Below are 24,125 nucleotides of genomic sequence, written 5' to 3'. Positions count from 1 at the left end.
TATGTCGCAACCTAATAGACCAAATAAGTACATCCTGTCCAATCAACACCTCATATCTATACGCTCTGAATGAAGTCAGGAAGTAGAGAGAAGGCAGTAGTTAATGTTTAAGACAACATGAGAAAGTGAGAAAGACAGCGGTGTAAGGGGATTACCACACTTACTGTGAAAACTAATGAAGATTGTCACACACACCATTGTACAGACCGCCAACTCCTTTATCAGCGCTCCTAAGCAAATAATTGCAAACGAGGGTTTGCTTGTGATTCAAAACTAGCCACGTTTGTTTGCAGGGTTTCAAACGCATGGTTACATTAGCGTACATGTCAGGAATGTAGAATATGAACAGCATGGTCAGATGTTCAGTGCTGCATTCCTGGGTCTGTTGGAAATCCATTATACGCACAGCAGACGATTTTATGGCTTAATGTCTTGCTTTCAGATTGCGGTTACAGGTTGAGTGACGTATCAATGCAGGCCTATCTCTATTGCTAATGGCTATTAATATTACACTAATCTAGTGCAACTTGGAGACTTCTCTGTTTACAGTTCAATCAGCCTCTCCAATATAGATATATGTCCTCCTGAGATCCAGAAGAATAATGTTTTATACAAGTGTCTTGGGTGACAAAAACGTGTTGCAGTGAAAATATTTTACTAAATATTATTTAATTTTTATTAAATGTCCCTTGAACAAGAGGTTTGAGCATAGTAGAATACATGGTTCTTGAGGTTAAGACCAAAGACTCATTTCCCCCACAGGGGACACTGGGCTTTTTATATAGATACACAAGGATGGTGGTCTGAAACTGCTTTAAAAAACCTGGCCAGTATCAGAGCTATATTTAAATAAAATAAATAAATAATATTTTTTTTTTCCTTCTGTTACCCCAGGTGGAGATTAAGCTTCAGGACATAAATGACAACCCACCTGTGTTTCCCACGGACATGCTGGACGTGACCATCGAGGAGAACATCGGGGACGGCTTCAAGATCATGCAGCTGACCGCTACCGACGCCGACGAGGTAACTGCCGCCTGCCCGTTCACTGGCGCCTCCCTGTCCAATCAGGTGCTGGCGTCTGCTTCCACCGATCGTCCAATGGCGATTGCGTCAGACTCTCCATCTCTGTACAACTCGAGAGAAAGCGCTCATGAAACAGCAGGCCTGTGAAATATGTGTGTGCGCGTGTGCCTGTGCACATGGGAATAATTCTGCATACCCTTTTACAATCAAACCTGAAAACTCTTGAGTTACAAGCCCATCCTCTTACCCACGGCATTGCACTGCCACACTAATGCGGCTCGGTTGTTAAACATTACAGGAGATGTAATGTAAGCCCTATACATGTAAACATTTGTATGGACCAGATTGGTTGCTTGGGCTCCCCCTCTATAGCTGCATTACTCTTAAGATTTCTACCCGTTTGAGCGTTTTTTCTTCCCACTGGGGAGTTTTTTTAATATCTCAACTGGTTTTTGCTCAATCTTTCTTTCCGTTTTCGCTGTAAAGCATAGTTATGAGTCTGTGAAAAGCGCTACACAAATAAAACTTAATTGGCAAAATATCCATCAGCCCCTGTTTTTAACCACCCCACCACCACCACCACCTATGCCGGTTCTTGGACTGGGCTACAGTAGTGTGGCAGTGTAGTGTAATGGTTAGGAAACTGGGCTTGTAACTCAGGTTTGATTCCCTGGTGGGCACACTGCCCTTATACTCCTGAGTGAGATGCTTAACTGGTTTTTTTTGGTGGAATGCTCGGCTGTGAAAGCCATGTAAGTCACTCTGTGCAAGAGTGTCTTCTCATCGACCAAATGTAAATGAGTGATGTTGTTCCGTGCTGCCACCTACTGTAATTTTGGGGGGCGGTCTCATTACCATTACATGATGGGAAGTGTGGGAATAGGGTCGAGGGGGTCACTCCGCCCCCCCTTTCGTCTCTCCCGGAGCTGAAATCACTTCTTCAACGCCGCTCACCGTTACACGAGGGATTAGTCTTCCGTGGCCGGGGTAGGGCACAAACATTAAGCCTACGGCAGGGGCGACAAATCACCAGACCTCGGCATCGTCACGGCGATGGGGAGCCTCTCGCCCGAGGGGCGGAGCTGGGGGGGTTTTGGGAGAGAGGGCCTAGCAGAGGAGCCGTGTGAAAATACAGCCTCAAATACTTTACAGTCGCTTTAAAAAAGGAGCCGGGTGCTGTTGCCTAGCCATTACCTCACCATTTGCTGAAATGATTATGTGAGAAGGTGCCAGCATTGCTTAATGCCCTTCTTCAATGTTTCTTTTCCTTTTATTATTGCACTGAAGGCTGGGAACATATCCTGAAAATACTTGAGGTGGCCACTTCCGCCATCTCACAGGGATCTTTAAGCAGAATGGTTGTCCTCAGCTAAGAAGTGGTGGATTCTGGGAACTTTTATTCTCCATTTTTCTGTTTTGATTCTCATTGTGAACTCGCTTCTTTTTTTCCTCTTCCGAATCTATAAAGTTAATATATGGCGGGAAATTCCCAGACATCACAAGCGCAGAACAAGGATAAAAAGTGGCGGTGACTCTTGATTTTCAGACTGCTACTTAGAGGGGTACCAGAAAATCCTTTTCTGCTCCTACTGCTCCTGGCCAGTATTACTCTTGGTTTTCTTTTCTATTTAATTGGTGAAGTAAATGAGTGTAAACTGATTAATTACTACCCCTTATTAGCCAGAGATCCCACTCACACAGTGTTCCCCTGATTAGAGGGGAAGAAGCACTATTGGCCACGATGGTCAGTTTTGAACATCCTCATTTCACCTTTCCCCTAAAAGCAGAGGCACGACGGCACAGTCTGGATCACTGACATTAGCAATATACATACTGTACAGCATACTGAAACTAAGGTCATTTTCACATAAAGGCCTCTGTCAGAACAGCCAGCCCAGGACCCACGTCTCGATGCTGAGAGTCAAAGCGAGGCGACCCAGTTGAGTTAAATCACTAGTGACACGTGGAGGGGTGGCCAAGTTCTTTGAGACATCCCAGCAGGGAATTTTGTTTTTGCCCGATGCTTTGCAAATATTTTTAATATATACAGCTACTGCCTCATGAAAAAGACACACATGTGTTTTCTTGATTTTTTTTGCCCCCCCCACCAATGTTGAGTGGCCCTTGCTTCACCCACCCCGCCTCCCCACCAAATGTCCCGTTTATGGTTGGAGGGAAAAACTGTCAGAGCCTTTCTTTTGTAAAAACAAAAAAAAACAAAAAAAAAAAATCCCATATCAAAAGTGGTCCTTGAAGTATCAGAAGATTGAGCTGTAGTTGTAGTTCTAAAAAGCTGCCGGTAGGTTCACAAGCTAAGTGTCTGAGTGGCTACCAGCAGCACGCTCCGGTACAGCTCGCCAGTCCCGTCAGCGATGCACTCGTGTTTCTGTCATTAGCTGCCGCTAGCGAAGCAGCGGGGTCGGCAGAGCGCTAGCTGGCACGCTACTCCGCTCAGCGGATAAAGAGGGATCTTGGCATGCGTGCAGCCGCCCGACTGCTCTGCAGACTCAACTTCCTGTCACCTCCGGCTCCCTGCTTAACCAGCGGTTCCCCAAATCTGCTAAATGAGTTTCCTCAGCCACCAGTCGGCTCCTGAGCTTTGGTCTTTAATTGGTCTTTTTTTTTTTTTTTGCGGAGCGCGGCGGAAGGCCTGTTAAAACGCGAGGTCTAACCGAAGGTCAGGGAAGTGGTCAATTTTTGGAGGCGATTCCCCCCCCCCTCGTCTCCTTTGAACCCCATCAAAGAATTAATTGGCAGACGGAGGGGTGTCCGGGGGTCTGGGGGGGTGGGAGGGGGGAGGGGCGCACCGCTTCCCCGGGCTCGACAGGCCTGCGCAGTGGCGGTCGCGGCGGCGCTCGTGGTCCAGGTGGCTGATGGGTTTCCCAGAACCCCCTGGGCCTGACTGATGACAGCTGGGCCTGGGAAGAATAACAGCAGCTCTGGGAGAGGACACCTGAGAAAAAAATAAAAGAGGAAAAAAAAGAGCACAGCAGCCTTTTTCTTTGGCGGGGGGGGGGGGAGTGGGGGAAGCTCTGAAATTTCTGGAAAGGTTACCGAGTCTTCCCCCTACCCACACACACACACGACACACACACACACAGGCACAGACACACCACCACCACCACCACCACCACACCCAAAGAACAACAAGCTACAAGCTACAGCAGCCCGGTAAAAAGCTGCTGAATCCAGATATGTTTGTGGCTGTAGTGCGTTCATTTTCATATATGTATCCTTGGAGCTAGGAAACAAAATTTTTAAAAGGTCGTGTGATTGGCATTTATTTATCAATAGGGAACCTGACCATTATAGTAGCAGACGTGAATACAGTACACACAAGACAATGTTAGATATCAGACATAGTAAAACTGCAAAACAAATAATTATCAAGCAGTCTTGTGAAAACAGGTATTATGCCTTTGAATCCATTGAAATGGACTAGAAGGTGGACTTTTATCTGATCGTATATAATGTTCCAAAAGCAAGCTGCACAATTAAAAACCTCCTTACTAAGTTCAGAAAAGTTCAGAAGAGAGTTTAACGATCAGCTGACGTGTTGACACCTGGTGGTGAATGCAGGCAGGACAGAATCAGAAATAGGCCCCTTTGTTTCTGTGTTTGGAGTCTTTATCTTTGTAAGATGCTCCACGTGCGACATCTGGAATGCGGTGCATTTTGGGACTTTTTTTCCCATGATGCTGCTGTGTCATTATTAGGACAGACATAAAAGTCCGGTCTGTCCGTCCGTCTGGCTGTAGCCTGTGTGCTGTATCGGTTTCTTTCTCCTTTCCCCCGATTCCCACACGCACTGAAGCATACCGTATACACTTTTACCAGGGGATCGATTCACTGAATTTATAGAGTTCTCAAAGTTCAGAGACCGCAAAGTCAAAAAAGTCAAAGTATCTGCCGCACCCCCTCCACCCCACCCCTCTGGTCAGATAAATCTGCCTGCCCCCCCCCCCCAGCTCTGCGTATGATCACCAAAGCCCCAAACATTTTTTTCTTTTTTTTCCAGTTCTGGAACAAAAAACCCTTTTGCCCGAACTGGTAAGTCCCAATACAGGTGTGCTGGCCTTAGGATTTACGATTGTTGGAAGTTAAGCAATCATAAATATGTGTTCTAGGATGAGAAAGGAGCACGGCCGCTTGCAGCCGTTCGGTTCTTTGTTTATATTCCAAGGCCTGGAGAATCCAGATCAGTTCGCAATTGTCTGTTTTACATTGAAGTCAAATGCGTTGCAGTGATCAAAGTGCTCTGCCCTTAGAATAGGACCCACGAGCCAACGCCGTTTTGGGATTCTCCCCACAGGGTCCGAACGCGCTGGTGACCTACACCATCATCAGCGGCGCGGACGACAGCTTCCGCATCGACCCGGAGTCCGGGGACCTGATGGCCACCAAGCGGCTGGATCGGGAACGGCGCTCCAAATACTCGCTGCTGGTGCGCGCTGACGACGGCAAGCAGTCCTCCGACATGAGGGTCAACATCACGGTCAGCGACCTCAACGACCACACCCCCAAGTTCTCCCGCGACGTGTACTCCTTCGACATCCCCGAGGACATGGCCCCAGGTAAGATGCAGAAGGAGCAGGAGCGCGCAATGGCACCTTACAGTGTATGTGCGGAGTAGTGTGACGGGTAGTGAACTGGGCTTAGAGATTACAGATTCAATCCTGTGGGTGGTGTGCTGCTGTTGTAGCGTTGAGCAAGATGCTTCATTGTTTCGGTAAATATCCAGCCATACAAATGGCTTTTATGTAAAATGTAAGTTGTGTAAATTGCTCAAGAGTGTTTGCTAAAAATGTAAATGGCAGCCTTTCAATTTCTTATTTAATGCAATAAAGAAAGTAAAAGTTGCCATTATTAATAGTTTATAGGATAGTTAATAGTTGGTAGGATTCTTGCTTGCTGAACAAGCTTACTCTACAGGGTTGGAGTCCTGATCGATGTGGTCACTTCTGGCACTACGATCCTTACTTCACTCTAGTGTTTCTTTTGCGCCTCTACATCATGAAACCTATGCACTTGTTGTACGTCGCTCTGGATAAGAGCGTCTGCTAAATGCCTATAATGTAATGTAATGTAATGTAGTTTACTAAGCCTGTCTGTGCTACATCTAACACTATAACCCCAACCTATTGCGACTTGAAGCTCTACATCTCTCTTGCATCAAATATCATTCCCATTCCCATTTTAATAACCGATTTTTGACAAAGGTTATATTAGAACTCTCTTTCTAAACTGTTGTGAGGATCAAATATCCACTGTGTGGTTATTCAAAAAGCCCCCCTTCAAAGTAAAAACAACAAACCCTCAGACCAGAAAGGCAGCGATCGCTGCCCATGTCTCTGCAGCCAAAGTGAGCTCCTTGTTAGTAAATCTTTAGGCCAGCACCCGCAATAACGACCATAATAGACAGTGGTTTGCCTTTTTTTAATGTTCTCTGTAGACTGCTTGTGCTTTTTCTCCTGCATTAAGTATTGTAAATCTAAAAGTTGGGACAGAGAGAAAAAAAAACTTCTAAAATTCCAGTGGTTATGTTGCCGTGGCGTTGTGCGTCATGGAAACCAGAGCTCCCAGAGTTCCTGCTCACCCGCTCGCTCCTCCTTTCGCACCCACAGGCGCCATCGTGGCGGCCATCTTGGCCAGCGACGCGGACGCTGGGGTGAACGGCGAGGTGACGTACTTGCTGGAGGAGGACGACGAGGAGGGGACCTTCCTCCTCAACCCCGTGACGGGCGTGTTCAACGTGACGCGGCCGCTGGACTTCGAGGCGCAGCAGTTCTACATCCTTACCGCCAGGGCCCTGGATGGCAGCGGCCAGTCCAGCTCTGTCAGGGTCTACTTCAACATCCTGGACGTCAACGACAACCCGCCCATCTTCAACAGCACCCTGTTCAGCGCCTCGGTGATGGAGAACGTCCCCCCCGGCTCCAGTATCCTCACCGTGGCTGCTACGGATGCTGACGAGGGTAACCTGCGCCATTAGCCATCAGCTGTAATCCTTTAGCTGTTAGCCAATAGCCATAGCCATAGCAGTGGGTTGATCACTTATACAAGTATAATAATAATAATAATAATAACTTTTATTGTATAACATTACATTACATTACCTTACATTACAGGCATTCAACATCTTTCCTATACCTTTCACTGTAGTTCAAAGTGCTTTACATCGTAAGATAAAAGCAGGAATAAGAACATGAAAGCTTCATTCATCAAAACATAAAAGAATATATGAAAAGAAACATAAAATGATGAGAGAAAATAAAACACACATGGGTGAATCAGATCTGTATCTTGCCAATGGTCAATTTGCTTTGCAGCGTTTCACATAAAGTTGGCAAACATTTCACAGACCACAGCTGGCCAACCCCGGTCATGGAAAGCTGCAGGGTGATGCTGGTTTTTGTTGTTTTTCGGCACTTCAATTAAAGCCATTAATTACACCCTTAACTCAGCCTGGTTTCTGGGGTCTGAATTAGTTGCTGATTTTAAGGTGAAAACAAAAACCAGCAGAACCCTGCAGCTCTCCAGAACCAGGGTTGGTCACCCTGCAATATACGATTACATAGAATTCATTAAATTACATGCATGGAATAACATTGAATTTCATAGAAGCATAGCGAGGATTTAACCCCTTGCCTGCTTGCCATAGTGCTGTGGGCAGTTTGAGACATGATTTCTAGTTCTAATCGCCGTTGATATAAACTAGCGATTTGGTCTGTTTGTTTTGTTCAGAGCCAGCTGCTGGCATTGTCAGTTTGTGTGGTCGTTCAGGGGCACAGCCACGAATGGGCCACGCGATTCAGGTTTTTTTTTTCCTGAAAGATATTTTATTTTGAAGGCACCAGTCGCTCTCGTTATGTGACGCTTAATCGCAGTGTCACCTCCTGCATTGCTAGGCCCGCTGAGCGTTGTGTTGAACCTAGCTATATTTCCTGCAGTTCTGTAGTTAGTTACCTGGCTTAAACACAGCTGTGGAGCAGGTTGAGAGGGACGTTGACGCCAGGCCGACAGGGAACGCTACGCGAACGCGACGCGACGTGAGCGCACGGCATCGCTCCGCTGGAGCTCCAGAGCTAGGCCCATGCTGTATGCGGTATGGGGGAAACAGGCTGGAGCTCCAGAGTTAGGCCCATGCTGTATGTGGTATGGGGAAAACAGGCTGGAGCTCCAGAGTTAGGCCCATGCTGTATGCGGTATGGGGGAAACAGGCTGGAGCTCCAGAGCTAGGCCCACGCTGTATGCGGTATGGGGGAAACAGGCTGGAGCTCCAGAGTTAGGCCCATGCTGTATGCGGTATGGGGGAAACAGGCTGGAGCGAGGCAATGCTGTGCCCCGGTCGTCCTGCGCTTGGGAAAACAGGGCCTGCGGATGGCTTTAACATGCCAGCGGGGGCGTCCGGGGCTGTTTTCCTCGCAGTTGGCGAAGTGAATTATAACGTAAGATACGCAGACAGCTTTATGCTCTCGTCTCCGTCCTCAGGCCCGCCGTCCTGCGTATGAAGCTATCAGCCCGAGAGGACTGTCGGGTGGGGGGTTGGGGGGGGGGGGGGGGTTCTCGCAGCATTGATTTAAGGCACGGAACGGGTCGGACTTAGAGAAGCGTGCGAGTTTTATTAAACGCAGGCCGGGGGCTCTTCCGTATAGAAAAGCCCGCTAAAACATCTGCTGCCCAAAGCCCGGTGATTGAACGACATTAACATCTGCTCGCCTCAGAAGAGTAAGACGAAGCTACACACACTGTCTGCGTTTAACAGGTTTTTTTTTATGTGTGTTCTTTTGTTCTGAATTAAGCAGACTTCCTGAAGTGCCTTTTTAGTACGGTTCCTTGGCGCGGGAATTGAGGGCAGTTTCAAAGCGCAGGAACAGCTCTGGAGCGGCGCTCGTCAGCGCCGCTCTCTCACCCCGACGCAACGCGCCCCGACGCGCTCCGTCCAACCCGCCGACCGCAAGTCGTCTCAAAGTGCGAAACGCAGAGTCAGCAAAACGGCATGAAAGCGGCGTTAGGCTGACGGATCGAGCGCCGCCGCGCGGGCCAACAGCTTGAGCTCCGTTTTTGTGCTTCGAAAACATAACCGTCGCGCGAAGGTGAAAGCGCGATGGTTATGTTTTCGAAGCACAGAAACGGGTTCGCGGCCATAACGGACTTATGGTAACTCGGGCCAGGTGTTTGGAATCGCACGTTAAACGGGTCACGCGGTCGCGTGGTTTGGCGGCCGGCGCGCTAAATCGCTACGGGCTGAGACGTCGGCGGAGCGCTCCGTGGGGCATGGCATGCCGTCTCGCCAAGCGCGAATGGCTCGCTCACACGAATAGTAGCTGTGTCTGCCCCTTCAATTGTGCTCTCTGTCCTTCCATCTTTCTCTGGTTCTGTCCCTCCTTTCCCTCTCACTCCCTGTCTCTCCCTCTTTCTCTCTCACTCTTTCACCCTCTCTTCCCTCTCACTCCCTCTATTTTTCTCTCTGTTTCTTTTCCTCCTGCTCCCTCTCTTCTCCCTCTCACTCCCTGACTCTGCATCTTTCTCTCTCACTCTTTCACCTTCTCTTTCCCTCTCACTCCCTGTCTCTCCCTCTTTCTGCCTCTCTTCTCCCTCTCACTCCCTGAATCTCTCTTTCCCTCTCACTCCCTGTCTCTCCCTCTCTCACTATTTCTCCCTCTCTTTCCCTCTTACTCCCTGTCTCTCCCTCTTTCTCTCTCTCTCTCTTCTCCCTCTCTTTCCCTCTTACTCCCTGTCTCTCCCTCTTTCTCTCTCACTCCTTCTCCCTCTCTTTCCCTCTCACTCCCTGTCTCTCCCTCTTTCTCTCTCTCTCGTTCTCCCTCTCTTTCCCTTTCTCTTCTGTCGTACTCTCTCTCTCCTCCGTATGTCCCCACTGACCCATCTGAGAGTTGAGGGTGGGGCTGCCCCCCTCCCCACAGAAACAGTATTGTTGGTGCTTCCTGAACCTTGACTGTGGCAGACATGGCAGTGGGCTCAGTGGGCTCAGTGGGCGCAATGAACACCAAAACGATACTCAGGCCTTTGATAAGGACTCTATGTACAGGAAGTTAAAGGGTGGGGGGGGAGGGGGTGGTGCTGGGGCAGAGAGGGGGGGTTGTGGGAGGGTGCGTGCGTGGGGGGGGGGGGGGGGGGGGAGGGTTGTGGGAAGGTGCCGGCTCTTTCCGCATGATTACCCCACTGCCCAGAATTAGAGCCGCTCAATTTAAGCTCATTTCACATTCCCTACTGGAGAGCCGGGGATTAGTCTGGATGGTAAAATGTCATAATAGGTGCTCTTGTTTGGGTTGCGTCGGGCTGCACGATACCGAGGCTAAACGCTACATTTGCATCGGTGTTATCCCTCGAAATGATTATTGTGGCCATGTCACCATCAATCTCGTTAAAACAGCAAAGGCCGGTGCCGCCGTTACTGCATTCATGTGAGAACTTAAAGGCCTTCACTTTCATAACGTCTACTTTACAAGACGTATCGCACACGCTGTACTCCAGATCTGTCTGTTTTTTTAACCTTTCAGAGACTGAAAGCAGTCTTTAATGTGTTACATACAAAACTTTGTCTTCGACTCTTGCTTAGTCAACCGTGCCAAGTTCTACGCCTTTAAAAATAATAATTATTGATGCTTAAACAGAAGCAGCAGTCAGAAAAGGCCTTGTTCTGTTGCTTTATATCTGTTGAGGCAACAATCTGTCGAGTAGAATAAAGACAACAATCGCTCTGTCTGACAGAATGGCCGTTTCACCCAGAAAGCTGTTTTTCCTTGACAATACGTGGAAATATATGTTGATAGCAGGCCCGGGAAAGTTATTCCATGTATGCATAACAAATCATGTGCAAACATCCTCATATTAATGCCTGGCAGTCTTAACTGTCTTTGTTTCTGAATGGAAACATGTTTTGAAAGAATGTAAAATAAATGAAAAACCACAGGAATCGGAGATATTACACTACATGCAGGCATTTAGCTCATTCTTGCATAGAGGAGCAGAAACCCTGATTCCTTTTGGGTTTTATTACGCTCTCTTTCAGGTCCGAACGCAGAGGTGCTCTACAGCATCGCGTCTGGAGACTCCCTGTCCCAGTTCGTCATCGATAGCCAGGGCGTGCTGAGGACCAGGCAGGCCCTGGATCGGGAGAGCCAGTCCTTCTACAACCTGGTGATCAGAGTCCACGACCTGGCCCCTGCGCCGGCCTCCAGGTTCACCAGCACGGCACAGGTACGGCGCAGCCTGCGAAGGTGTATAGCACAGACTGCACAGGTGGATAGCACAGCCCAGGCTTGAGACCCAGTGTCTGCTGGTTTTAAAGCAGTTGATTACATAGATAAAACTCACCTCACCTGTTTTCCTGGGTCTGAAATAGTTGCTGATTTTAATGTATATAGCAAAAAAAACAGAAAACCGTTAGCTTTCCAGAAGCAGGGCTGGCCACACCTGATGCCATTTCACAGTTCCTACAGTGTGCTTATATTTTATTAGATTTTTCATCCTCAGTATTTATTGTGCTCCAGGCCATTCTGTACCCTTGAGACTGCTCTGTATGAGATGAAGATGAAAATGTCCTGGATTAGAGCACCTTCCAAAACAATGATACAATACATAAATAAACTGTAGAACCTGCACTGGGCCATGCAGGTTCAATTCCACTACAAATCAGGCAGGTCTATTAATTATTAGTATTAAAATTCAGTTAATTAACTGAAAACTCCTCATAAAATATGATGAGCCTGTCTAAATTGAGCTGAAACTAGACTGAAACCAAACCCTGCTCAAGGATGTCCAGACCAGTGGCATGCAATCTTATCCAAAAAGGACTGGTGTGGGTGCATGTTTTTGTTTTAGCCCAGCGCTAAGACACCTGATTCAACAGGAGGCTTAGTCCTTAGTTCCGGTGCTAAAACGAGACCACCCCGAGTCGGACACTCTGAACGGTCAGTCCTTGTCACGCGATGTTCTGATGGCCTTCGTTTCGTCGACAGGTGTCGATCATCCTGCTGGACGTGAACGACTGCGCGCCGGCCTTCACGTCTCAGAAGATGACGTACGTGCAGGAGAACACGCCGGCGGACACGGCGGTGTTCACGGCCCAGGCGCAGGACTCGGACAGCGGGCCCAACAGCTACGTGGAGTACTCCCTCCGCGGGCCCTTCGGGAGCAAGTTCAGCATCGGCACGGTGGACGGGAGCGTGCGGCTGGTGGGCGAGCTGGACCGCGAGGAGCTGTCCAACTACACGCTGACCGTCGTGGCCACGGACAAGGGCAGCCCGCCGCTGTCCTCCGCCATGGACGTCACCGTGGTGGTGCTGGACGTCAACGACAACACGCCCAGCTTCTCGCAGAACATCTACGACGTGGAGATCGAGGAGAGCACGCTGACGGGCGCCGACGTGCTGCAGGTGTTCGCCGGCGACGCCGACGAGGGCACCAACGGGCAGATCCGCTTCGCCATCGCTGCCAGCAACGCCAACGGAGACTTCCGGATGGACTCGGTGACCGGGGTGATCTCGGTGGCCAAGCAGCTGGACCGGGAGGTCCGGGCGGCCTACTCTCTGGTGGTGCAGGCGGCCGACCGCGGGAGCAGCCCCAGGATCGACCGGGCCACGGTCAACATCGTGCTCCTGGACGTAAACGACTGCACGCCCGTTTTTGAGCTGTCCCCCTACACCGTCAGTGTCCCAGAGAACCTGAGAAACCTGCCCAAGACCATCCTGCAGGCAAGTAATCCCAAGCTACCAAGCTACCCCATTCCATTGTTTAACCCTTTAAAGGGTTTTTGCTTTCAGTTACCAGCAGTGATTTTTGCATTAGCGTTAGAATGTTCAGTTTAGAAGATACTAATCACCTATTTGTGATCTCACACCTTAAAGGGGAAAAAGATAATCATTTATCATTCTGGTCTTCACCTTGAGAGAGAATGAATGTTGTTTCTCAGGAAAATCAATGCTGATTTGTTTGTTGCACAGACATTAAAAAAAAAAAAATTAGTGGTAATATTAATATTTTTAAGACCAGACTGTAAGTGGAAGTATTGATGTATGCAGGAAGACAACATGCTGCCTTGCCTTGCCATCCTAATGCGATGCTTTAGTGGTGTCAGTTTGGTTTGGGGAAATCACGTTCTTCATTCTGTTCATCCATATTATGACATTCAGGATAAGTGCCTACAGAATTTACAGTTAACTCAGGTGGTCTTGCTCCACCACAACCCCCCCCCCCCCCCCAGCAGAGAAGTGACTGGCACACTAAGCAAAACTCAGCCTCAGAGCAGAGATACACTCAAACAGAACTTTGCAACAGCACACATGACTCCATAATGGCTTCAAATGTGGCCTCTGTTATTCCAACAGCACCAAACAAGGACTCAATAAAGGTGACATTTTTATTTGCAAGACTGAAGGAGAGGGAGGCAACAGCAACAACTCAAATACAGGGTGTGGTATAGAGAGAAAAAAGTGTTAAAACAAAACAAAAGAAAAAACTGTGGCTTCAGTGTTCAGATTAATGAATGTCCCACTGGTGCTGAAATGTCATTTTTCACTGAATTAATTTTATTATTTTTATTTTTTTGGGGGGCTTTAAATAAGACATAAATAAGACTACCCAGTGACATAAAAAGATAAAAGGACAATTTTTAGAAAGAAAGCTACTGAAAATTAAGATTCCAGACTTATGCAGAGTGACTTATGAAGTTAAAATTTTTAAAGCTGTGACAAATGGCAAAACAAATGAACCTTCCTCAGTCCATTCATAATGAAAATAGGCATCAGCTGCTGGTGTTGGAAATGGTCCAGGGAGTGCTGCACCCTGACACAGCATCCCTCTCACGCGTGCACACGCACATGCACGCACACACGTACACACATGCACGTGCGCACTCACACGCAGACACACATGCACACACATACATGCACACACAGACACACACACATACACACACACACGTACATGCACTTACATGCACGCACACACACATGCACGCACACATATGCACACATGTGCGCGCGCGCGCACACACACACACTCACGCACAGAGAAAATTAGTCAATGTTATTTCAGCTCAATTTTAATCTAGGCCAATAGAAAGCGAGTTTATTTAACACTGTGTGTTAATTTTACTGGGCATGTATAGTTCTGGTGACATTTGTAGCGCGTCTGAGGGCTGATGCTCATTTGTCTGGTCCTTTATGCTCTCTGAGCCCGTACCTGTGCTGCAGGTGGTGCTCTGTGCTCCCTGATCCCGTAGCCTGTGTTGAAGCAGGGTGCTGCACCTGATCCCATCCTCTGCACGGTGCACCGGCTGCCGCATCCTGTACACTGCCGTGCTGCAGCATGTCGCACTAATGCACCCGACCACTACCAACACGTCATGCCCAGCGGTAGTCATGTTGCTCTACTGTGAGTCCCATAACCTGTGCTGGCAGTGGTGCTCTGTGCTCTGATCCGCTACCTGTGCTCAGGTGGTCCTTATGCTCTCTGATCCCATACCTGTTCTGAGTGGTGCTCTGTGCTCTCTGATCCCATACCTGTGCTGCAGTGGTGCTCTGTCTTCCCTATCCTTACCTGTGCTGCAGCTGGTGCTCTGTGCTCTCCTGAGCCCATACCTGTGCTGCAGGTGGTGCTCTGTGTTCCCTGATCCTGTACCTGTGCTGCAGGTGGTGCTCTGTGCTCCCTGATCCCATACCTGTGCTGAAGCTGGTGCTCTGTGCTCTCTGATCCCATACCTGTGCTGCAGGTGGTGCTCTGTGTTCCCTGATCCTGTACCTGTGCTGCAGGTGGTGCTCTGTGCTCCCTGATCCCATACCTGTGCTGCAGCTGGTGCTCTGTTCTCTCTGATACTGTACCTGTGCTGCAGCTGGTGCTGTGTGTTCTCTGATCCCGTACCTGTGCTGCAGGTGGTGCTCTGTGTTCTCTGATCCCGTACCTGTGCTGCAGGTGGTGCTCTGTGTTCTCTGATCCCGTACCTGTGCTGCAGGTGGTGCTCTGTGCTCTCTGATCCCGTACCTGTGCTGCAGGTGGTGCTCTGTGTTCTCTGATCCCGTACCTGTGCTGCAGGTGGTGCTCTGTGCTCTCTGATCCCGTACCTGTGCTGCAGGTGGTGGCCAGGGACGATGACCAGGGCTCGAACGGTCAGCTGACCTACGTCCTGAGCGGGGGGAACGAGGACGGGGCGTTCAGCCTGTCGGCCGACGGCCAGCTGAGCGTCACACAGAGCCTGGACCGCGAGGCCCAGGACTCCTACACCCTGGTCATCATCGCCTCCGACTCGGGTGAGAAAACAAGCGGCTTTTAACACGGGAGCCCTTTCACTGTACACACATTTTAAAGGAAATTTCACTGTTCTGAAGAACATTTAAAAGCTGGCTGTTCAGGGCTTTGTGTAAGTTCATGACACCCGTGATGAATGCATGTAACTTCTTTTCACAATTATGTCAGACATCTAAAAGATATTTACTGGTGAACGAATTCCATTAATTATGGCTTGTGTCTGGAAAGGATCACTTACTCATAGTCACAGTTAAGTATGTGGAGGGAGCAGTTCATGCATGTCCATAAAACTAAATTATGATGTTGGAGGACATGTTAAAGAATGTAGTCTACTATACCATTCCTCTCTGCTGCTGCTGTTGCTATTCCCAGTCTATTGAAACAGCTACCCAGAGTCAACACTTCAAGTTACTTCCAGCAATGCAGCAAGAGTTCTGTGATGACATCACAGTGCCCTGGCAATGATTGGCCACATGTAACAAAGAGAAGAGGGCGGGGCCATACATTTGCCAGGGCTGCAATGGATAATGCATCTTGTTCACTGCGTGCAGTATCTTGGAGTAGGTTTTAAGGTTTAAAACTTTAACTCCAAGATATTATTTTGTTTAGAAATCCAAAACCCTGTTTTTCAAGTGAGTTGTAAAACAAGAAACAGCTGTTTGTAAATGCGTTGCTGTATTTGCTGTTAGGAGCACGGACATGTTAAGTATGTTTATTTCGTTGTTTTCTGTAGTGAACTAGTCAAAGGGCAGGTGTCTGTTTCATCTTGTGACGCTTTATTCATGTCCGTTTTTCTCTGGAGAATAAAAGGGAAAATGTATATCTCTCCATACCCATTCACCCTTTAGTTTAGATAATAATCTATGCCAATTTGATTCTTCCTGAATGCCACCATTTAGAATCAGGTTGCATCGTGTAAACGAGGTGTTCCACTGGCATGGCAGCCAGTGCAGGCTGGGAAATGTCCTTATTTAAAAAATAATTTAAAATCTAATCAAGGCCTTGTGTTCTCCTTAGACGGGTTAGAGAACGTTCCCACGAAACAAGAGAGGGAGAACGGCGAGGAGAGGCATTTATGAAAATCTGAAAAATGAAAAATACCACAAATATCAAAAACAGTGATCAGTACAGAGTATAAATTACCCTCTAATTCTTTCCTGGTGGATTTGTTTTTTACAGACAGCAGGGAAATGATTATCCCATTCAGCACCTGGCAAGGTAAACTGCAGGCACTGGCCGCTACCCCGCTCTCCCTTTCCGTGAGAGTTTTTAATCAGAGATATCCTACACCAGTCTGCTCGCGGTCCAGAAAAAGATGAAAACGAACCGAAAAGAACAGACCGACCGTGCTTTTGACCCACATTTCACGAAAGTCACGGGCTATGCGCTTATATTAACGTTTTGTTCTTGTTCCATCGCTGTTCTGGAACTGCGCGTTTTCGACTCAAACGTTTCATAAAACGGTTTGGCAGCGCGGTAATGCCGCGACAGGCGAAGCAGAAAGCAATACTTGCGCGCCTCGCAGACATGGCGTTGTCGCTAATTTGCCGGTCGTTTTTGATGAAATCCGCTTGGTTTGGCGGAAAGGCGGGGGTCGTCGCCGCTTTCGAAACGCTCGCAGACTTTGAGCGAAGTAGACAGCCGTTATTAGCGGGAATTCCAGCTCTCTCGGCCGAGCGAAAACCGCGGTGAGATGGATGGAAACAGAGGAGCTCTCGGGGTCCTGCTTCTCGTAAGAGGCTCCTGGCTGAGCGGAGCCGGACTCGGCGCGCTCCCGTCATTATTCGGAGAACTGCGTCTCCCGCACCAGCTCGCGGCGCGAACGCGACTTGTGTAAAGGTATTTTACAAGGGGGCACGTTCGAGGGAACGCTTATTTTTTTTATTAAATGCGACCCTGGTAATGAAAAGCCGTTGGCAGCGTTTCCGAAGGGAAGGCGTGTCGTAGCGAGAGATAACGACACTGCAACGACTCGAGCGTCATTAGCGTTAGCATCTGGAACGGCTTTGGGCAAGTTTAGTGTGTTGCTGCAAAACTGAGGGTGTGTCATGCTATGTCCCCTGCGTGGCGGTTTGCGACGTTCCAAGGATGCAGTGATTATTCTCCGTGCTAGCATTTAATTCACAGTGCATTACACGCAACTTCTAAGACGAGATGTTTGTAACTAATGATAACATTTGCCAAGAAGTGATGTAACCATTCTCAGAAAAACGATGACATCACTTCCTTTTGCATGCTAGCCATTATATTGGCAACCATAGTTAACATCCCAAAATGTCCATTTCATTCACAGAAACACTTTAGATGTCTGTAAAACTTTCAGGCTGTTCTGTAAATCCTTGATAATTTTCAGTGTTACTATTGATGTTAATATAACGCATTACCAAAACAAACCGTAGAAGCATTCTGTACAAAATAATTTTTGTCTGAATATCGTTGAAAATGGAGGCTTTGTTTATGAAATCAGTATGAAATTATAGCTAATCTGCGGGAATATTAGTGGTGTCTAAGGTGTTTAAAGTAATGGTCTGATCCAGGTCTGGTCCAGAGTGCACATTGCTGACGCATTAAATGTAAGCCTGTGGTCGCAATCAGACTGTCTGTCACATGATGCTGGGCAGTGCAAGGGGGTGTAGGAGGACAGCCGCCTCTTTGTGCTCTGATGGGGCTAAAGCAGAATCACCTGCCAGCTCATTTAGGCTGGGATGCGAGTAAGCACACACATGCACACACATACACGCACGCACGCACACACACGCATATGCACATGCCCATACACACACATGTACACACACACACATTCACACATGCACATGTACCCATGCTTATACAGTCACACTCACACACACAGATTTGCCTATGAATACACATACATATCCACACACATACTCGCACACACACACACACACACATTCACACATGCACATACTGTACACATACACATACACTCACAGTACGGTAGTAGTGTAGTGCACTCTGAGCTTCTCAGTTCATTGAGGTGTATTTTCTTGCTTTAGATCACAAACTGCTGAATGCTTCAGTAACTGCCATTGTAAGGCCAGCATGTCATCAGCAACTTCCGTATCTGTCAGTGGTCGCACACAAAAACTGCCTGTGCCAACTGCAAACAAAAACAACTGAAATAATATGGAAAAATCCAATAAATTGAACTATTCATTTGAGCGAGCAGAAATTCTAACAACTGTGGAAATGGTACATGTACAGAATATTCTTTAGCCTTAAAAGTACTCTTAACTTACCATTCAAGAGCCTATAAGAAACATACACTACTGCAACTGCAATATGAAAACACACTCTAGAAGGTTAACTATCCCGTTAAAGAGTCAAATTAAGCATCTGAAGTGACTCTTAATCATGTTTGGCATCATGAAACCAGTCTTGTTGCCGTTCTTTGTGCTTTTGAGTGCATCTACATCCCAGCTGCGACGTGTACCCCCTTGGCACGGTTAAACATTTGCAACACTCTGCTAGCTGAGCATCTGCTGGAGTGCATTATCACTTTATTATTTTTATACAGTACAGAAATACTTATCGTTTATTAAAAACCTCTCACGGGTAGCTCCTGAAGAAACTATTGGCTATCCCCTGTGGCCAAAGGTGTTTTATTTGTTGGTTGCATGGACAGACAGCTGTACCCTGGGGCTGCTAACAGTCGCGGCACCGAGCGCTCAGAACCGGCTGCTCTAGTCGTCCCACAGCGAAACGGAACAGAGGTTCTTCCACGACTCATTTTCAATTTGCAGTATGTTTAATTAGCAGATTGGTTGACACTGACAGTCTGACTGAAAGCACAAGCTCTTCGATTGGGTTCAGAGATTTTTCTCGAGGAGTTTCACAGCCAGCCGTTTGAAAGATGCCAAGTGTTACGATCTGAAATTTCGAAAGCGGGACACCCGCTCCCTTCCCGCCTGAACTCTTGCATCCCGTTCCAGCTGGCCGCAGACGATAATTCAGCACACACAGTCGTTTGGGCCGGACGCACACTTTGGGAATTATAGGCATCCACCTTTCTGCCGACGTCTCGCCGGTGGTTATTGACCTGGTGTGCTCTCAAAACACCTGCCAGGGGCGGGGGAAAGGAAGTTACACAACGTTTTGGTTGTCCTCTTTCCAAAGGCGAATGTTCCTCCTGGTCCCCCATGCAGATGGCATGGCATACGTGGCTAAACGTGGCCGAAATGACCTCGGTGCATTACACCGCCGGTCCTACCGCCTCCTGGCTCCGTCCTGTTTGTGCGTGTGTGTTGGGGGGGATCCCCTAAACGAAGTAACCACGCAGCTCACATCTCCATTCATCGCCGATGTCACAATCACAGAGAATCTCCAGTTGGCTGTTGTCTAAGCCATCATCTGTGTTTTTTTCCCCTTTCATTTCGACTGATTGCATTTTCAGCTACGCACAACATCTGCAGGTCATTTGTCTTTATGCGTGTGTGTGTGTGTGAGTGTGTGTGCGTGTGCATGCGTGCGTGTGTGTGTGTGTGTGTGTGTGTGCATGTGTGTGTGTGCATGTGTGTGTGTGTGTGTGTGTTTTTACAGTGGAGGGCTGGTCCATTCTCTTTTCAACCTGTTCTTCGCCTTTTGTGATGTAGTCTTTGATGATGTGAAGCTGAAATAATGCACTCAAGCTTGCCATAAAGCCACAGATGTGGCTCGCTGTCTCAAGGAAACAATGCAACTATTTCACGTGCTTTCAGAATTCTTCAGCAATGTAACATTGTGATGGAACGTTGCCCCATGTGTCCTCCTCTGTGAATAGGGCAATGGAAAATGTTATGAATGAATCATGATGACTCCTGAATTTTGACTGGGATTTGATTAATCTGGATGCGGCTGCCATTAAAGTGGGGCAATTAAAGTCATGACACTAAATCTGTGCAGAGGCAAAGGTCTACATTTCTGTATTCCATTACGGATACAATAATTGGTAATTGGCTTTTGTTGGGTCAGCACAAGTCCTTTGGTTAAGAAGTTTAATATAGCTGTTTGTCCAAATGTGAACATGCATTTATTATTTTGTACTGTTTAATGCTTGGAGGTTTTTTTGCTATGTTAAAACTTCAATTACACACAGCTCGGAGAATTTCTCTGTGCTCAAATAGTGTTGCTTTTCATTTGCAGTGAGGTTCCTCAGCAATGCAAGGAAAGAGCAGGAGGCTACCAAAGTAAATCCCTGTGTTGGTCTTGTGAGAAAACCAGTGGAAGACTTCAGGGACACCATGTTTGGTCATCCTTATGAAAGGAGAGGAGGAAAATCCTCTCTCCGCAGCCTATAGTGGTAGTTTTGTGTCCTAAAGAAGAGGGGAAAAAAAACGTTCTTTCACGTCTTTGTGTGGGCCACAATGTTTGTACTTCTACTTTTCAGAGCTAAATGACTGCTTAGCAGATAAAGAATTTTAATGACCGCCCCATTTAAAGTCTGGATCCTTTGTGCGGCACAATGACGCTCATGAATCAAGGCCAGTAAACCTTCAGATTTCTTAAACGCTTCCAGTTTGGTCGTTCTTACTTCTGATGCTCGCAAGAGGATCTTTAAATATTTAACACGAATACATTAGAGTTGGAAAAATGTGCGGGGATTGATTGTTTCTCACCTTTCTGAACTCCTTTTGCTGGCGCACAATACCGTTTAACACCTTGAAATCATTTCATTGTTAAGGCAGGCCGATGGAATTTTGATAAATAGTGGTAAAAATACTATGGTGAAGACTTGCCAAATCGCCCTTCAAATTTGCCAGAATAAACTCCCTAATAGCGTTGTTTTGTGTACTTCTCGGCCAGTTTGGTCTAGCAACAACAAAAATCTGGCCAAATAAAATATCAGGTTTCTCAAATGAACTTTAATAGACCTGTAAAATTATATATAAACATCTAGAATTCGCACGGTTGCATTGTGCTCTTTTTTTTCTTCTTCTTCCTTATTTATTTCAGAGTTTTCCCCTGTTTTTCTTTAAGTTTAACCATTGCTTGAAAACAATATTAGTATACATAGTTTTCATCTAGTAAGGTTATTAAGAGGCAGTGTGGCATGATGATTAGTGTTGCCTGGAGATTTAAATGTCTGGCCGGTCACTTGCTCTGAGCATGGCTCCAGACTCGTTTTTTCCCACCTGGTAACATTCACCAAGACCATCAGCTAGAAAGAGTTGAGTGCTACCAAAACTGTATGCATTGCCTCCCTTTCTCTAGTTTCTGGAGAAAACAGACATGTAAATCATGAGAATTGTGCTATTTGGGCAAGGATAGGGCCAGATAACTTTGGAATGGAACCTTATGGAATTGGCTTACTGTAAGCACCGCTCATTTATGTGATTTTAAATGACACAATGGAAAAAGTAGTTTTATATATGTCCAAAGCCCCGTGCATTAAAGCTATCGAGCAGTCAAATAAAATTTATAATAGAAAGCTGGATCGCTCAATAAAATGTCAGCGTGAGCTTGTGCACAACCCAAAACAGTGAAAAAAGAGGACATCATCCCACGTTTTATTTAAGTGAAAGGGAGTTACCCATCTGCCCCGGCGATAACTGTCAAGAATCGTCTCTAAGCATGTGGAACGAACACGCAAAAACATTCAGACCGAGCGGTCCATAAATAAGAGTGGGGGGAACCATTTCCAGCATGGTTTATGAGAATCAGAGTTTGTTTTAGCTTGAGAGAGAGAGCGGGATGCTTTAACTACGACTCCACTTTTAACTGCGGGTCTGAAATGTCCTCTTTGGCTGCTTTCGGCTCGTTTGTTGTAAGGAGGAAGAAAGAAAACAAAAAAGAAGACGGAAAAAAAACCTTGTTTACCTCATTACGTTGGGCAAATCCAGAGCTTGGGTAACACACATACGGCTCTCAGCTTCGCGGCCCATTCAGCCATGTCTGAGTGCAGAACATTAAAAGAAGCTTTGTTGCAAAGCAACGGGCTCTCCGGAGTAGAAAAATGTTCACTCCAGCAAAATCGTGGGCTGTTTTTTTTCTTCTTCTTCTTCTTCTCCAGCGAGTGATGGCGGGTTTTATTGACAGTGGCCCAGAGGGGCACAGTCAACCAGGAGTCTATAAAGCATAATTAACCATTTAGCCTTAAGCTCGGGGGTACAGATGGCTGTCTCATGAATGAACATGTTCATCCATCTTCCAGGGCTAACGTGTTGACCCTAACCAATAAGGGAATCGCTGGAGGAAAAGACTGGTTTTTACATGACAGGGACTGGTGTGTGGAGTAATGCACCTGTCAGTAAAATCTAATTTTGGACAGGAGAGTAATGACATGGTTTCATTTTTATTTTTTTCTTTACTAATGCCACAAGAGATGCTGTTCTCTAAAAACCCAAAACCCAGTATTACAAATGATTATTTTTACGAATAGCGAAATATCAACCCATCTGCGGGAACAACATTTCAACTAACCAAATCATCCCCGGGTCAGGGAGAAACACGAGTTTTTGAAGTTATTTTATGGATCCATTTATTCCATAGAAAAGACCCTTTGAAATTTACATCCCTTCTTCCTCAGGGGAGCTGGTACAGTAACATAATAGTGAGTGTAATTCTTTTCTTGACAAATAGTACCATGTATTTCTCACTAGATCCAGCACCAGTCAAATCATTTTTATGTGCACGTAGTTTGTGTGCTTTGCCACGCGCGGATATTAGGCCTTACGGGAGCACTTTATCCTAAACCAAAACCCCTTTCGATGAGTGCTGAGTGTTTATGGACTGTTTCTGCAAGGCCGATATTTTAATTATACATCCCCCCACCCCCCACCCCCCCCCCCCACTCCACCCCCACAGGTCCAGGAGCTTGCCCCTGTCACTCTACCCCAAGCTAATGTGATCTGTCCCTCAGTAATGTACACTAATAAGGTGCTTAGACTCTGCCATCTGTTTGCGCGAGACGACGGTTTGCAGCGAGGGCTTTAGGAGGGCTCAGAAAGGGAGCCGTCTGCGTGCGTTTAAGGTGAGGCCGGGGGAACAGATGGACGCGGGTCGGCACCGCGCGACGCAGACGGCGCGTTTTGGCGCAACGCAGCAGGGGTAGGACCCCGAGAAGGGGTTGATAAGCCAATGCGGATTGATGAGAGTGAGGTCATCGAACAAGATTTTATGCAAAAGGTTTGGTGATAGATGTCTGAACTGAGTTGACCTGACCTGGGGGAAAAAAAAAAAAAAAACATGAGGTGGAAACAGATTAGCTTAAAAAAAAAGAAAAAAAAAGCATCAACTCTGATTTAAGTCAAGTTTTGACAGGACGCTCAAAGCTGATTGGCCCTGGAAATGCTGGGGTTTTTTTTTTTTTTTTTTTTTTTTTAAAGCGCGCAGAAGGGAACGGTGGAAGAGCCGTGTCTGTTGACTCCGACCCCGCCACGGCTGTCAGTGACTCTTATCCAAATGGCATCGGTCCGGCCGTTCTGCGCTGGGGATCTGGCAGGCTGCGCGGCCTCATCAGGACAGGGCTCCGGGCCTGCCGTGTGTCAGCAGCCGCGCCCAAATGGCTCGTTTCTATCTTTTTTTATTTGGGGGAGGGGGGTAGTGAGCGCAGATCTTGGACGAGGAATACGGTCTCATGAAAAATGCTTCTTCCCCCCTCCCCTCCTCCCCCTTTTCTTCTGCACTTATTGGAACAGCACATTTCTTGGACTTAACTTTTATTTCTTTTGCTGACTGCGGGTGACAAATTTTGATTGTATCCACTGTGTACACACAGTGCATTAAAGACTGCTTACATTTCCTGGAAATGCAGTTTATAATCAAAGTTGGGGGGAAAAAAGCCCTGTGGGAATGTATACAGTTTATCTCTTTCAGGAGTAGGGTTACGTTAC

General features: G+C 47.2%; 1 protein-coding gene across 1 annotated transcript in view; it reads left to right on the top strand.

Moving 5' to 3' along the window:
- fat4 (FAT atypical cadherin 4) overlaps positions 1 to 24,125 on the top strand; it is a 111,080-nt gene that overhangs the window by 57,273 nt on the left and 29,682 nt on the right. Inside the window, exons 2-7 of the mRNA XM_064343990.1 lie at positions 895 to 1,026; positions 5,339 to 5,600; positions 6,651 to 7,001; positions 11,060 to 11,247; positions 12,009 to 12,743; positions 15,122 to 15,296. Coding sequence (XP_064200060.1) covers positions 895 to 1,026; positions 5,339 to 5,600; positions 6,651 to 7,001; positions 11,060 to 11,247; positions 12,009 to 12,743; positions 15,122 to 15,296 — 1,843 coding nt within the window. The remainder of the gene's footprint in view (positions 1 to 894; positions 1,027 to 5,338; positions 5,601 to 6,650; positions 7,002 to 11,059; positions 11,248 to 12,008; positions 12,744 to 15,121; positions 15,297 to 24,125) is intronic.

The sequence above is a fragment of the Anguilla rostrata genome, chromosome 7 (assembly GCF_018555375.3).
Source record: "Anguilla rostrata isolate EN2019 chromosome 7, ASM1855537v3, whole genome shotgun sequence".
NCBI lineage: Eukaryota > Metazoa > Chordata > Actinopteri > Anguilliformes > Anguillidae > Anguilla > Anguilla rostrata.
This window is presented reverse-complemented; position numbering and strand designations above follow the sequence as displayed.